We start from the raw sequence: 16,788 nt of genomic DNA, 5'->3' as shown, positions 1-16,788 counted from the left end.
TCCTGATTCTTAGGTTTGGCGAAAAAGGGAATCGGAATAATGGGAACTGGGAATTGGTTTTATTTAGAACCCTACAACAGTGTGTTTCCGTTTTGGAAAACGTGAACCATCCAAAGAACCCCTAAGGATCCTTTTCTCTAAGAGTGTAATGCTTTAAATGTAAAAAGCTCTGGACACGACAATGCTAATTTTGTGAAAGAAAAAAGTCTGAACTATTAGGGACTTTCTTTTTTTAATGATAAATGTTTAAATTTTTATTTAATTCAATTATTTGGTGGGGCTAAGCTTGAGAGAAACCAAAAGAATGCTAACCTAGCGAGTAAAAGCTAACCTAGCAAGTAAAAGCTAGTATAGCAAATGAAAGCTAACCTAGTGAGTAAAAGCTAATGTAGCAAATGAAAGCTAACCTAGTGAGTAAAAGCTAATGTACCAAATGAAAGCTACTCTAGTGAGTGAAAGCTACCCTAGCGAGTTAACCTAGCAAGTAAAAGCTAACCTAGCAAGTAAAAGCTAACCTAGCGAGTGAAAGCTATGCCTAATTAGTAAGAGTTAATCTAGCAAGTTAAAGCTAACCTAACCAGTATGGATAAATAAATCTCTATCACACGCTTGATATAAGCCAAACATTTTAATAATTTGCACCGCATTCTTCAGGACGACAAACATCAAAATTGAGCAAAATGTCAAACCTATACCCAGGTTTACACATGATTTAGGATTACAGTATTATAATTAAGAGCTGCTCAGGAATCTCAATCAGAAAGATTAAAAAAAAAAAAAGAAAACATTTCAAGTAGCCTTGTTTTCTGGTTCACACAACTGCATTTATTTGTATTATTTTCAGTTTTACTGCCTTGTTACTCGGCTCTACTCTGTAGCTGAGTGTGTAGCGTGCGCTCTTCTGACAGGCTTGAAGAGCTTCACGAGGTTCTGCAGATCCTCGTCCTTCAGTCTGAGCTCCTTCATGAGAGAGCTGATGTACTCGACTGAACACGTCCTCGTCATCGACTCCCTCAGCGACGGAGACACTTCAGTTAACCTGCGCGACACGCAATCAGAGGTCAATCAGAGGTCAATCAGAGGTCAATCAGAGGTCAATCAGAGGTCAGTGTAAAATCCAGGAAGTGTTCAGAACACATCAGTGAGAAATTTAAATTAAAAAAAAAACCCACAGCTCTCTAAAGCCCTATTCGGACGGGATTGTTTTACAACGAGGGGCATGTAATGTAATTATTTTGGAATATCTTTGACATTTTAGTCAGAACTGGTCATGACGGTCATTTTTACAGACACTGCGTTCTCGGAAATCTGGAACGATGACGCTGTATTTTAGCTTCTGTATAAAGATCAATGGAAATAACTCCAGGTTTTATAGAGTATAATCCCATCCGACTTGACATGTTGGGAAATATTCCGCTATATCCTACAGGAAAAGAGGTTTTGCACTTTGTCTTCAGTATAAAACACTCCAGGAGGCACTTGCTCTTTTTTTATTATTATTTTTTTCATGTGACTGACTAACGATCAAGAGCAAACTTGTCATCACACACACCAACTCTGATTGTTTTGATCTTGTTGTAGGGGGTGTGGTTGCACAAATGTAACTGTAAGCGGATAAAAAACATGACATGTCACCCTTTAATTAAAAAAAAAAAAGGAATCATTGGCCATTTGCTCTGGAAGACTAACAGGATGTGCTGTTATACAATAATAATCAACTTTGGGGGTGGAGTGGGCTGATTATTTTCCTCTAACAGCATGCCCCTGAGTATCTTACTCCTTACTTATGTCTACAGTTTTGATCATGTTCCTACCATGTGACATAAACGTTATGGTTGTGTAATTCGTGTGGCCACGCCCCCTATAACAAACACTCACCATAAAGAAAAAACAATCAGTTTGCATTACAATGAGGTGTGCGTAGTATGCAAGGAATATTTAGTGGGACGGTCATGTGTCTATCGTGAAGACACACCCACGTCTGTGATTGAGAGAAAAATCCAGAAAAGTGATCCTTAAGGAGCTGTTAAAGTTTTACCTCTTGCTGTCTAAATGGCCACCGCGTCATTAAAGCGCCGCCATGACACGCACGCATGAAGCTGAAACCGCCGTCCCGTCCTGTCCTGTCCCTCTCTCTCCCTCTCTCTCCCTCCCTCTCTCTCCCTCTCTCTCTCTCAGAGCAGCTCGGTTTCCACCTGCTCTCACGTTTCGGCATCTTTATGCATTATTCAGTCGCTCTGAACAAAACCGTGCGAGCCGACTGCGAGCGTGACATAAGGTAAAGAGAGACCCGCGTCTGAATTATTCACGAATGGAAAAAACGGAGAACAGAACATGTGCTGATCAAATTCACACCATTGTGTTTTTATTTTCTATGATTAAAAGACTGCGAGCCACATTTCTACGTTAATCATACGTTTGTTTGTTTGTTTATTTATTTATTTTGTGGACAATTTTATTCAAAGCGGCTCAGGTGTGAGTCCAGTCGAAGCGCTGGTTGAGGAAGGGTGGTTTTTTTTTCCTAATTTAATGTTGTTTCCAAAAAAAAAAATCCCCTACTGTTGCATAAACAATAAATAATCGCCCGGTTACTGTACTGCCATGACTTCATAATATTCATAGCCCTGTTGGATGCTGGACACTGATTGGTCAGAAGGTGTTGATTAATTTTCTATAACATTCTGTCATTCTAATACATTATCCTTTCTATGGTAACAATGGATCATTAAAAAAAAATGGGTCATCATTGATATGGACAAGTTGTCTGTAAGGAGACGATTATTTAACAGGAAGGAAGGAGTCTCCAGTGTCAGCGCTTTGAGGTTAAGCTGTAATTTTTCCGATATCTTCAGGAGAGAGGAGTTTACACTTTCTGCAGTTTCTCGTTTCTGCATTTTTCGTCTTGAAGTGAGAGAAAAAATGAGGCTGGTGAGGGTATGACTGTTTACAGCTGCTCTAACGTAAGTGATAACAGGAACTAACTTGTTGATAACTATAAACGGATAAAAAGTACAAAACGTCATTCTTCAATAAAACAAAAAGATTGTAATCGTCGTGACATCGCTGTGGTGTCAGAGAAATTCGACACTTTGGTTGTGGTGTTCTAGGAAAATAATCAACTTTAGTGTGGAAAGAGTAACCTCGCTTCCTGTTGTTGATTCATTTCCTATAACAGCATGACACACACAGTGTTTTATTCCTTCTCTGTTATTCAATAAAATGATGCTACGTTGTGAATTTAGATAAAAGAAATTACATGCATAGTGCTACTTATGTATTATAGATAATAATAAAGCACAAAATGGCTGCAGCTGAAATAGTGCACTATACGCTGAACAGGGAACGTTTTCAGACACGACTGAAGTCTCGTGCTCTGCACACACGTCTCTAATCGGTGATAACAGAGCCGGTAGTTAGCCGTTAACCAGCTGAACTCCAAACATACGTCTGCTACAGAATTTGGAGAAGAGAATCTTATACGGAGAAGATTCTCGTGAAACTCGGAGCGTCGGAACAATCTGTGTTTAAAGCCCGAGCGCTGAAACTGGGCCTCGGTAAATGATAAATCAGAGTCTTGTTTTTAGGCAGGGTTTGTGAGGAGGGAGGAGGGTGTTGGAGGGCGTTAGCGTTGCTCAGGTGGAATGTTTCCCATGCTGCCCTGCTGCTGTTCTATCACGGATTCGCTGTAATCGTGGCGAGATAAAAAAGCAGGAGTCTCTGTTGACTCAGACGGGAGCAGCACGGAACTCTGGGCCTCGTCCGGGCCTTCATAAAACCCGGGGAAGCCGCACACACCATCTGTCGCAGTGCAAACAGCCTCCTGGAGCCCACACTGACCCTGACGCACACACACACACACACCCACACACACACACACACACACACACACACACACCTTCCCATTTTTCACTGCAAAATGCCAACACTATGCCTTTAGACCTATTACACACAGAAGCAAGCTCCTGCAATCATTTGTTTTTTGAACATGCCAATGCCATATAAGGAATAAAACACTCTGTATCATGCTGTTATAGAAAAATAATCAATGATGGGATGATCTTAATGACTTTAACTAGCACAAAATAGGTCTTAATAGTAAAGAATAAAACAGTCCGTGTTGTGCTGTAAGAGGAAAATAACCACCATCAGCGTGGTGTGATAAAGCAGAGGTACAGTTTCTGTGCTGAAGTTGATTATTTTCCTACAACAGCACAACCTGAAGTGTTTTATTCCTCTTATATGCCACAACGATTATATTTTTCATTAATTAAAAAGTACACACTTTTTCACACTATACTTTTTATCTGTTTATATTTACATTTAAAGTTGTGGTTCATTCATATTTGCATGATTGATATCTTTTGCGCATGATTTTTCTTTCGTAAGCTTCTGAAATCAAACCGGAACGCCAGTTAGGTGGGAAACACGTTTGTATCCTACACCTCGCTCCTGAGGTTGTGCAAAGTTTATGTGTAAGGAGACTCGACTGATCGGCTGCGATTCCTATAAGTGTCGCCACATTGACATTTCAGCTCTCTGTGAGCGTTGCCTTTTTTGGATGTGAGTGGGCGTGGCTAAATATAAATGAGCTGTGCCATGGACATGGCCGATTGGCGTTTATCAACATACGCACATGAGTACGAAGATGATCAGAGAACTTTCTGTAAATCTGGAGGGAAATTTCAGTCCGGTTTGGCCTAAGAGAACATTCACACTGTCAATTTTTACTAAAAGATCAATATATTTAATATATTCATTATATTTATATATTCTCACTTTTTCTTTCCTCTCTAAAAGTCAGAAGTGATCAGATCGTCAGTGTGCTGAACTGAAAATTCCAATAAAGCTCAAATCATAAAACAGGATTGTAAAGTTTCATTCATAATACTTCATATGCTTGTGTACATATCTTTATCTTTGTGATTAAAATCAAGTAGGCAACCCTGCACTCTCTCCCACACACCCAAACACACACACACACACACACACACACACACACACACACACACACTCAGGTGTAATGGCTTTACTGAGTGGGTGTTCCTGCAGAGAAAACAATGCTCCCTGATTTCCTCAGCCAGCTTTCCTTAGAGTCCTGCACTCCAGCTGTTGTTCACACACATACACACACACACACACACACACTTTCACCGAGTGGCCATAAACCCCAATCAGCCGATAAAGCACCTCACTAGATAAAGAAAACAACTCGAACGCTATGACCTCTTATGGAGCACATGGCAGCCGAGATACAAGTTCCAGTGAAATCTTTAAATAAAATTCCAACAGACGAAATTTATTAAATCTTATTAAAGAACATGAGGATCTGGACTTAAAAAACTGGAGGCAAAAGAGCTCACAGATGGAGATCACAGATGGAGATGGATGCTGTGATGTCATACAGTTACAGCGATTCAGACAAGTGTGTATCGGATGGCACTGAAGGAGGCGTGGCCTATATGCCTGTCAATCAGAAGGAGGCGTGTCCTCTCCCTTCTCAAAGTTATTAATAATAATAACAATAATATTAAATGATAAAACGTAATGCCGTAGAATTCACAAGACTAAAGTAAAATAAAAGATGTGAAAATTTAACAAAAATAACTAATATAAAATTATACCTACATATATACAAAGAAGAAAAAGCATGTATAAATACTTAATACAATTAAAAATACATATATAAATAGAATTTTCTAAAACAAATTGAAAAGTAAAATAATTTAAAGGATTTGTAAATATGTATATTAAAATAAAACAAACCCATAAAGCCTGAAAACAAAGGAAACAAACTTTCGATTAAATGTCAAATTAAAAAGCTTTTGAAATATCTTTTTACCTTTGCACTAAGTGTGAATGTGATAAACTTTTATTTATTTAGCAGAGACTTTCATCCACAGTGCAAACATCATCTAAGAACCTTTTTTGAAATTATTTCTCTCTATTAAACTATAAATCTTCTGATGTGGCGACTTCATAAAAAATGACATCAAGCCACAGAAAAAAAACAAAAATCAAGATCAAGAAATCCAGATTCTATGAACATGCACATTGTTGCATGGTCTGCATTTGCATACTGGAACCTGATTGGCTCATAAATTTAATGATGCAATAACACTTTCCTGGCACACTTCCCTGACTCAGATCCACTTCCCTGAAAGGATTTAAAATGAAAAGTACTAAATGATGTTGATAAAAATATCGAATACCGTGTTTCTGATATAAATGGATTATTTAAGTGTGTTTACAAAATCCAGAGAAAAGGAGACTTACGCTGAAAGCAAAACGATGGCAATCAAGGTCCATTCAGGAGGCTTGTGGATGATGTTAACGTTAGTAAATCTGGAAAAGACGACATCGCTGTTTAATTATCATCATCAAACATCCTGCTGGCTAACATCCTGCTAACTGCTCTTCACTTCTCATGTTCAAAAATCCTGAAAATGAAGGAAGTCGTCCATCTTCCATTTGTTACCATAAACAGACAGTAAACAGACAGAACGGATTTATAGCTACGCACTATTTAAAAAAAAAAAAAAAGTGACCAATCAGTGAACAGGTCCAACCCCCTGGCATTGATTGACGGATTGACAAATGCATCAAAGAGAAATGTATATTGTATATGTATAAATATAAAAATCCATTTTCATATAAATACATATTATAAAATAAAAATTATATGAATGATAAAATAATATTTTAAGAGTTTCTTCTTATTATTCTTATTATTATATTTTAATATTGAAATACATTAAATTAAATATGAAGTAAAAATAAACTTCAATTTATTTTGATATAAAAACATATGAAATAAACATTTTATTAAAATGAACATTTTGATATAAAAACATATGAAATAAATATTACAATAGCAATTGATGAAATAATGAGTTACATTTTATTTCGTTTATTGATATTAAAATATAGCAACCAAAAATATGAACTTTAAATTTCATAATAATTAATTTAGTTTTAATAATTTACATTTTTGAATCTTTATTGATTTTTTTTTCCGATTATAGATTATATTACAGTTGAGTGCAAAAGTTTGTACACCCCTAGACAAATAACAGAAAGACATTTATAATTAATTTATAACAAGACATGTGACGAGAGTGTTTGCTTTAACAGATGTTATTTAACATTATTACCCAAAAAAAAAAAAACGGTCAAACTGTAAAATAGTGAAAAGTGCTAAATGATAATCAGTTATAAAAGTTATATAAATATTCTCTTTGCCTTTATAACCTGTAAACAGCTTTTATAATAAAGTAATACACACAGTTACTGTGATCAGATCTGGAGACTGAGGGGGTGGGGTGTACAAACTTTTGCACTTGATTATTTGTCTTTTTTTTTTCTTTTTTCCTTTTTACAAATTCTGGCATGAGTAAATCTCCGTCAGTGTAGAACTAAACTTTCTGATTTTATAACTTTAGGACGCGACTCGTTCCAGTAAAACGTGTCCAAGGCGGCGTGAGGTCGCTGACCCGCTCCGTTTCAACACCTCTGATTGGTGTTCAACCTTTGTGTGCGCGGCTCAGATTTAGTGGCCCTTCACAGGAGGAGCAGAATTCCTGGAAACACCTTCATGAAGTGGTCCTTCAGAACCACCGTAAATCAGCTCCGGAGAGCGAGACGCAACTTCCTGTTGACAACGTGACTGTGAGCGACAGCAGCTCGGACATCTCACTAAACGCTCCACTGACGCAGCTAGGAATATGTGAGGAATAAATCACTCCCCGTCACGCTGTTACAGGAAAATAATCAACGACAGGGAGGTGTGATGAAGCGGAGTCACTCCGTTACCACTCTGAAGATGATTATTTTCCTATAACAGCACGGCATGAAGTGTTTTATTCCTCTTACACCACAGCTGTTTGCCAAGGATTACAATATCCTAATAATTAAAGAACGTCATACTTTTTATCTGTTTATAGTTACGTTTAATGTCAGTTTAACAAGTTAGTTTCTGTTCTCACTTACGTTACAGCAGCTATAACTATAATCTTTTTATTTCTCTCTCCTGAAGTTAATAATAAGAAAAAAAAAACGCAGCTGGTCCTGTTACTGAGAAACCACAAAGCGTAAAGGCCTGAAAATGTCTGAAAAGTTACAGCTTTCGCTCTGACTGTTACAAAGCGCTGACACTGGAGACTCCTTCCATAAACTTTAAACAAACTTCTCCTTACAGAAAACTTTACCATATCAACAGTTATACTTTTTTCACGCTAAATGAAAATGTTTGGGTTTTTTTCGCGAATGTCAGTAAGGAGTAGGATTTATTTTCTTTCTCTGGTCGTCGCGAAGAAAATATTTGCCTTCAGTTTTCTGAAGTTGTACTTCTATTGGTAAAAAACTGATCTGAAGATTCTTCAATCACGCAATAAACATCAGAGTCTGAAGCTCAACACCAGTCTCCTGGATACTGACTCATCAATGCCAAATGTCAGCTTGGTGCCGTGACCCGGACGGCTCGCTAACACCTCACTGGTGAGTTGAACCATTATAATTATTTACGAGTCAAGAGGAAAGTTGGCTGAGTGCTTTCGTTAAAATAAAGGACAGAAGGAGAAGCTAAAGGAGGCACAGCAGTGTCTGACTGGACTGAGTTTTAATTTAAGGAGGTAACAGTTGAGGTTGTAAAAAAAAAGAGTGCTTCTTGTCCCTCACACTCGGTTACGGATTTATCCACGTCTGATCTGACGTCTACAGAACTCACCTGAAGGTCCGGACTATGCCGTTAATATCATCGATGATCTCGCTCATGGTTAGACCCAGAGGCCCGACGACGTCTCTTAGACTAAACCACAGAACAGTCACGTTAAAATATTAAAGGAACAAATTATACTTAGGAATATGATGAAATCAGCACTGAACAGCAGCGAAACTGATATTTTTGCTCATTCCTTTACCGCATGCACTAAAATGAACGGAGGGTTGAACTCAGACCTTCTGCAGAGCTTCTCCACAGCAATGCGTCTCTGGATCGCTCGCTGAGAACGAGAGTCGACCAGCGGCAACGGCGGGGCGTTCTCTCGGTCCTGAACAAGCGTACGGTTCACACACAGAACACATCACACACACGCACACATCACACGCACACATCACACACACGCACACACACATGCCAGTCAGGGGTGAGACGATATACCATAATATATACAAGAACTCTGAAGCAGTAATAATGTTAATGTTACTCTGTGTGTATAATGACAACACAAAAACACTTCTAGTATGCGAAAGGTCGCTTGAAATACAGTGAGAGTAAAAAGTATCTGATCCCTTGCTGATTTTGTTGGTTTGCCCACTAATAAAGACATGATCATTCTATACTTTTAATGGTAGATGTATTCTAACATGGAGAGACAGAATATCAAAAAGAAAATCCAGAAAATAACTTTAAAGAATATATATTAATTGATTTGTATTTCATTGAGGGAAATAAGTATTTGATCCCCTAGTATGCATTAGGAGTTCTGGCTTTCACAGACCAGTTAGACACTCCCAATCAACTTGTTACCTGAACTGAAGACACCTGTTCTAACTAATCACCTGTATGAAAGACACCTGTTCACAGAATCAGACAATCAGACAGATTCCAAACTCTCCAACATGGGTAAGACCAAAGAACTCTCTCAGGACCTCAGAGACAGGATTGTTGACCTGCACAAATCTGGAATGGGCTACAAAAACATTAGCAAGATGCTGGGTATTAAAGTAACAACCATTGGTGCAATTGTGAGAAAATTTAAGAAGTATAACGTGACCATCAATAGACCTCGGTCTGGTGCTCTACAGAAGATTTCACCTCATGGGGTGGCAATGATCATGAGAACTGTGAGAAATCGGCCTGCAACCACACAGCGGGAGTTAGTGAATGACCTCAAGGCAGCTGGGACCACAGTCACCAGGAAAACAATTGGCAACACTTTGCGCCGCAATGGATTAAAATCCTGCAGTGCCCGAAAGGTACCCCTGCTTAAGAAGGCACATGTGGAGGCCGGCCTAAAGTATGCCAATGATCACCTCAAAGATGTACAAAGTGATTGGGAGAAGGTTCTGTGGTCAGACGAGACCAAAATTGAACTATTTGGCCTAAACTCTACTCGTCATGTGTGGAGGAAGAAAAATGCTGCCTATGACCCCAGGAACACTGTGCCCACCGTCAAGCATGGAGGTGGAAGCATTATGTTTTGGGGGTGTTTCTCTGCCAAGGGCACAGGGCTACTTCACCGCATGGATGGAGCCATGTACCGTGCAGTCCTGAGGGACAACCTCCTCCCCTCTGCCAGGAAGTTGAAAATGGGCCGTGGTTGGGTCTTCCAACATGACAACGACCCGAAGCATACAGCAAAGGCAACAAAGGAGTGGCTCAAGAAAAACCACATTAAGGTCATGGAGTGGCCCAGCCAGTCTCCGGACCTCAATCCAATCGAAAATCTATGGAGGGAGCTGAAGGTCCGAGTTGCCAAGCGACAGCCCACCAACCTTAATGATTTAGAGAGGATCTGCAAAGAAGAGTGGGCCAAAATTCCCCCTGATATGTGTGCTAACCTTGTGGTTAACTACAACAAACGTCTGTCCGCTGTGCTTGCAAACAATGGCTGTGCCACCAAGTATTAAGTGCTTTTGGCTAGAGGGATCAAATACTTATTTCCCTCAATGAAATACAAATCAATTAAAATATATTCTTTAAAGTTATTTTCTGGATTTTCGTTTTGATATTCTGTCTCTCCATGTTAGAATACATCTACCATTAAAAGTATAGAATGATCATCTCTTTATTAGTGGGCAAACCAACAAAATCAGCAAGGGATCAAATACTTTTTACTCTCACTGTACGTGAAAACACTCTGAGCTGCGTGATAAAAACTCCGAAACTGACATCAAGGTGCAAAAAAAAAAAAAAAAAAAAAAAAAAAAAAAAAGACCTTTTAATATTAAAAAAATAGAAAACTAAAAACTAAAAGTAATAAAGTAAGTAATAAAATAAACTATAAAACGTACTGTGAAAATAAGAATGATTTCATAACCATGACGATATTTAAAAAGAAATTATGATTTATGATTTATTGGTTCAGTTAAAGATACAGTAAGTGCAGGTGCAAAAGTTTACACACCCCAGGACAACAACATTTTATTTCTAACCATTTCTAACGTTTATTTCTATCGAGATCTCATGATACCGCTTTTCCTTTTCCGATACTGATACCGAAGCCTTGAGCATGAGCTGATATCAATATCTGTCAGATATTTTCTTTAAAAACTAATAAGCTTTAAAATAAAATAAAAAAACAAACAAACAGGAAAAAACACTTTTAAAAAAACACTTAAAATAAGACTCATACAAATCTGTAGGTTTCGCACAAAAAATAAAGTATAAATATAATCAAATCAATCCTAACAAAAAATACAGTCAGTTCTCTTCATAAGTAAAAAAAACCAAACAAAAAAAAAAAAAAAAAACACCTTTTCCAGGTCCGATCTTTTCTATTCATTACTGGATCAAATCAAATTCTTCAAATCTTTTTATCTCAGATATCTGATCCACCATTTTTGCTGGTATTGGCCCGATACTGATCCCTGGGTATCGGATCGGTGCCATCTCTATTCATAACCCCAAGACCACGAGTGTGTGAAAAATACAATAGGTGTCTTAAGATATTAAGAGTGAAAACAATCTGAACAATATCTTTAATAAAATCTTTCAGTCCTCGCTCCGGTTATGTGCCACTTAATATCGTCCTCGCTGGAAATTACAGGTGTGTTACAGGTGTGTTACAGGCGTGTTACAGGCGTGTTACAGGTGTACTGTACTGAAACCTGTCACTGTGTGACCTGCAGTAAGCTCTCTCTCTGTGAGCTAACCTAAAGGTGCAGTAACTCCTCGAACTCGTGTACGCAGCGCCCTCGTGTGGACTCTGTCAGTAACGGCATGTTCCACATCTCTAAAGCCTGTGAATAAATCTCAGGCAGTGTGTGTTGTGTTTGCTCACCTCGGTGTGTGTTTTCTCCTCTCCAGCTTCTGTTTGCACCTCCTCAGGCAGGACACACACTCCTCTGTAAAACTCGTGCACTTGGAGCGCCAGCATCTGCGTCTCTCTCGTCAGAGTGTCATAATCAGGTGCTGCTGCAGAGGGTCGAGCCTGAGCTCCTCCTCCTGAACCTCCTCCTGAACCTTCTCCTGAACCTCCTCCTGAACCTTCTCCTGAACGCTTCACCTTCTCTACATCCTCCAGGTCATCTTCATCCAGCTCTTCCTCCTCCTCCTCCTCGCTCTGCAGCTCAGCCTCAGTGTGTGAGGTGTAATCTGGTCCGTAGAGGAACCTTACAGTACGGATACATGGCAGCGTTTTCAAAATACATATCGCAAAAATAAAAGGGTATAAAATAATGAGGTTAAATGTTTACAAAAAAAAATGAAAGATTAGGGCAGAGCGATATAACCCAAATATCATATCACGATACTCAAAGACATTTCTATGATACATGACACGCATCATGATAGGTATACGCATCAAAACAGCGACTAAAAAAAAAAAACACTGAAAAGGAGGAAAAAATGAATTCTTTAAAAGCTGTTAGAAATTTTTTTTTAAAGATTCAGGACAAAATTTTAACAACAAATCAGCTACTTTGAATGAGAGGTTTAATTCTAAAAAAAAAAAAAAGTCAAAGAAGTCAAAAATGAATTATTAAAATGATTAATAGATTTCAAATAAAGAATTAAAATGTTGTTATATATAAATGTATATAAATTGGTATATATATGTTTATATAAAAATATATATTACAAAATGTAAGAATATGAATGAATAAATTTATGAATTAGTTTTAAGATAACGATTTAAAATGATACACCTGAGATATCTCAGAAAAGTGCATTATGACATAATTTATCACATTATTTAATTTAGCATTATATCAATATTATATCATATTATTATATTGTTCAGCTCTATTAAGAATTGAACAAGAAATGAGAAGAACAATGAAAAAATGTTAAGAGCAGGAACTAAGAGGGAACTGCTACCTCTGACAATGTGAAAATGTGTGTGCGAATACAAATGGCTTCTGTTTCCATGGTAACGTATACATACTGGAGCTGATGGAAGAAAAAAAAGTTCTTGTGCGTGGTCATCGTTTACCTCATGGTCTCCTCGGTTCTCCACTCCATCAGTGTGTGTGTGAGACCTTCCAGCAGGCTGAGCGTGACCGCCGGAGCTTCGGCTCTCGCTTTCCCGTGGCTCTTTAGCAGCTTTCGGAGTCCAGCAGCAGTTTTTTTACTCATCCCCACTTGGGAGATGTCGAGGCTCGTTTCGAGAGAGTTGTCAGCCGAAGCAGGAGAGTCGGAGAGAGCAACCTGCTGTAGAAGCTCACTGGTTTCATCCACTGACACTGAGGAACTGACTGGTTGAGAGACCTTAGCGTCATCACAGCGCTTCTCTCTCTCACGCCTCACACCTGCCACTTCGGCGTCACCGTCGTGCGTTTGGTTTTCTCCGTCCCGCCTGGGCAGATCCCCCCAGCGAACACGCCTCGGCTGCTGCTGTCTGGCCACCACGCTGGACACGAAGCCCTCCTCCTCATCGCTACACTCGCCCTCGCTGGAGCCTCCGTGCGACCCGGTGCATTCTGGGATCGGATTCTCAACGTCCGATTTACTCACAGGTCTGTCTGATAGCTTCACCTCCAGACCCGAAGTGCCTCTGAGCGGAAGGAAAATGGAGGACAGAGCAGCATGAGTACTGCAGGCTACAGTTTATAGCCATTATAGTTATTTTACAGAAACGTGAAAATAATAATATATAATAATAAATATAATAAAATATAAAAAACAGAGCGTACACGTACCCATCTCCCTTCTTCAACAGCTTCACCTCAGGAGGTCTGTACGAGAAAGAAAGAGGAAGCTTTCATTTAAAAACAAACTTTATAGGAAAATAAACCCTCGAAATTTCAGACGTAATTTTATATTAATGATTTCCTCGTAGAACACAAGCAGAAAATGTGAATTTGTATGCAGTGATATTTTCATTTTTATATTTGAATACGTTTTTATTTAAATAGTTATGACAACATGAGTGATATTTTTGTGCTTGCTGGAGGTTTATTCGTAACTCCTCTACATTATTTCAATATAATTATTTCAATAAATGTTTATCGGTTATTTTGATTTCATAATTCATATAAAAGATACAAACAAATTCTTAGATCTTTATTAGATTTTAGGATTTGTTCTGTAAAAATGATACTGTGTGTTTGGCATAAAGAGAGTTTTCTCTCTTCTAGGAATTCTGACGGATCCTGCCTGCTATTGAAGAAATTCTGACCAATCTCACCCTCTCCTCAAGGAATTCGGACTAATCCCAAGCATTTCCCGAAGAAATTATGACAAATCCTGTCCACTCGACAAGGAATTATAACTAATCCAGCCTGCTCCTGAAGGAAATTCACGCCAATCACAAACACCCCGAAGGACTTCTGACCAATCCCATCCACTCTCAAGAGAACTCTGACCAATCTGAAGGACTTCTGACTAATCCCATGTGCTCTAGGAGGTCTTCTGACCAATCTCGTGCACTCTCAAAGGAATCCTGACCAATCTCGCCCGCTCCTAAATGAATTCTGACCAATCCTATCTGCTCCTCCAGTGACTGGTGTTAGGAGCAGATCTTTCCTTCACGATGATCATAAACCATGCGCATGTAAATATATATGACTCACGTTACCTCTCCTCCTTTCTCAGCCACAGCGGTGATTTGGATATCTGGACTTCGAGATATTTCGAGGCTTTGTAGCAGAAGTTACTACAGAAGCACTGAAACAGAGACAAAGGGATATTCAAGTCACAGAACTATCCGGAAAATCGATCTTTCCTTGCAGTATGTTTCTGTAAATGTACTCCACCTTGCGCTCAGTGATATCATACACCTTATTGGTCTTGGTGGAAATTTTATACTGTTGAGTTGGAACCTGGAATACATACAGAAATGTAAATACCACAGTAACTATATGGCTTTATTTAAACGAAATATTGTGGTTTCGAGTTTTCAATTCCCAGGATACAGTGAGATCATATATATATATATATATATATATATATATATATATATATATATATATATATATATATATATATATGATGAAGCGTAAGGAAGAGAGAGGCTTGTTACGTTAGCGAGTTTGTTGGAGCAGACAGGATATCCACACATTCTGACGATGGAGCGTTCCTCCACTGCATCGCTGTAGTTAGCTGGTGTGATCAGTCGAGCCTGAAGCACACACATCCACACCATCAAGCCAACATCATATCAACATCCACACATGATTAACGTCGCAGTCAGTTACTTACGCAGTCTGTCAGGAAATCCTCCGTCACGCCGTCGTCCAGGAGCCTTTCCACCACCTGAAGAGCTCTCCGCTCCAATTCCAGCTTCTCCCTCAGGGCCTCCTTCAACACCTCCTTCCTGAGAAGAAGGAATCTGAATTTCCATTCGGAAATCAAAACCAAAATCCCTCTCTCATTCTTCTAGCATGCAATTATGTCTCATTTTATTTTCATTCTGTCTGTCTGTCTGTCTGTCTATCTATCTATCTATCATTCTTCTAGCACTTATTTATTGCTTACTTTATTTTCCATCTACCCATCTATCTCTCTATCTTTCTCTATCTATCCCTCTGTCAATCATTCTTCTAGCACTCTACGATTTCCTTCTTTTAATTCTATCTATCATTCTTCTAGCAATCAGTTATGTCTTACAGTATTTTCATTCTATCTATCTATCTATCTATCTATCATTCTTCTAGCAATCAGTTATGTCTTACAGTATTTTCATTCTATCTATCTATCTATCTATCTATCTATCTATCTATCATTCTTCTAGCACTCAATTATGTCTTACCTTATTTTCATTCTATCTATCTATCTATCTATCTATCAATCACCTCCAGAAAGTAGTAGAGCATTAGAGTATAGTAGAGTATGAAGTATTTCTATCTATCTATCTATCTATCACCTCCAGAAAGTAGTAGAGCATTAGAGTATAGTAGAGTATGAAGTATTTCTATCTATCTATCTATCTATCACCTCCAGAAAGTAGTAGAGCATTAGAGTATAGTAGAGTATGAAGTATTTCTATCTATCTATCTATCTATCACCTCCAGAAAGTAGTAGAGCATTAGAGTATAGCAGAGTATGAAGTATTTCTCTTTGCTGCTGTATTGCAACATCAGATTTAATTCTACTAGACTGAGATTTTCTTTCTGCTTCTTTTGAGGAAACTCTCTAAAGAAATAAAATTAAATACACTATTCAGATGTCCTCAGAATTACTTTAAAATAAAAACTCTAACACAGCCAGCTGAGCTCATAAAGGGCTGTTAATTAGCTGATTAACAGGAAAACACTATAATGTGCAGGACAGTGGGATCTCCAGGAGCAGCACTGGGGAAAAATCCTTACCTTCTGGCCTCCTCTTCAGCTGACCTCACCTGAGCTGCTCTTCCACCTGCAATGATCATAAAGCTGCTGTTTAATTCAGATTAAATAAAAAAAAAGTTCTACGCTTCATCACTTTCGAGTTTAATTCTCTAGATGAAGGTTAATGTTACTCAGAAAGAGCTCCTCCACATCTAAGAATAATGATTCATACTTTAAAAAGCACACCATTTCCTTTAATCTACCTTTTTTAGTTTTAGATGAGCGAGCTCGTTTCTTCTCGCCGGCTTCCATGCTTTCTTCCATCAAAACAAAATCCGTCACTTACTTCCGCTTTCGTCACAT

At 38.5% G+C, this 16,788-nt stretch overlaps 1 protein-coding gene across 1 annotated transcript; it reads right to left on the bottom strand.

The window, feature by feature from the left end:
- Positions 1–613: 613 nt before the first annotated feature.
- Positions 614–16,786, bottom strand: rpap2 (RNA polymerase II associated protein 2). The gene is made up of 13 exons (XM_034314835.2): positions 16,689–16,786; positions 16,468–16,513; positions 15,359–15,473; positions 15,180–15,278; positions 14,914–14,979; positions 14,736–14,824; positions 13,858–13,893; positions 13,152–13,712; positions 12,000–12,330; positions 8,953–9,044; positions 8,723–8,803; positions 6,274–6,342; positions 614–1,039 (listed from the first exon to the last, which is right to left on the bottom strand). The coding sequence occupies exons 1-13, from the start codon at positions 16,747–16,749 to the stop codon at positions 868–870; spliced, it is 1,818 nt and encodes a 605-aa protein (XP_034170726.2). The 5' UTR covers positions 16,750–16,786; the 3' UTR covers positions 614–867.
- Between the last annotated feature and the right edge of the window lie 2 nt (positions 16,787–16,788).

The sequence above is a fragment of the Pangasianodon hypophthalmus genome, chromosome 21, assembly GCF_027358585.1.
Source record: "Pangasianodon hypophthalmus isolate fPanHyp1 chromosome 21, fPanHyp1.pri, whole genome shotgun sequence".
Classification (NCBI taxonomy): Eukaryota; Metazoa; Chordata; class Actinopteri; order Siluriformes; family Pangasiidae; genus Pangasianodon; species Pangasianodon hypophthalmus.
This window is presented reverse-complemented; position numbering and strand designations above follow the sequence as displayed.

Coding starts and splice junctions, on each gene's coding strand:
- rpap2 (XM_034314835.2), bottom strand. CDS start 16,749: ATGGAAGAAAGCATGGAAGCCGGCGAGAAGAAACGAGCTCGCTCATCT. Junction 13,894..14,735: donor TGGCTGAGAAAGGAGGAGAG/GTAACGTGAGTC, acceptor TTTCTCGTACAG/ACCTCCTGAGGTGAAGCTGT. Junction 1,040..6,273: donor GCCATCGTTTTGCTTTCAGC/GTAAGTCTCCTT, acceptor CGTGTCGCGCAG/GTTAACTGAAGTGTCTCCGT.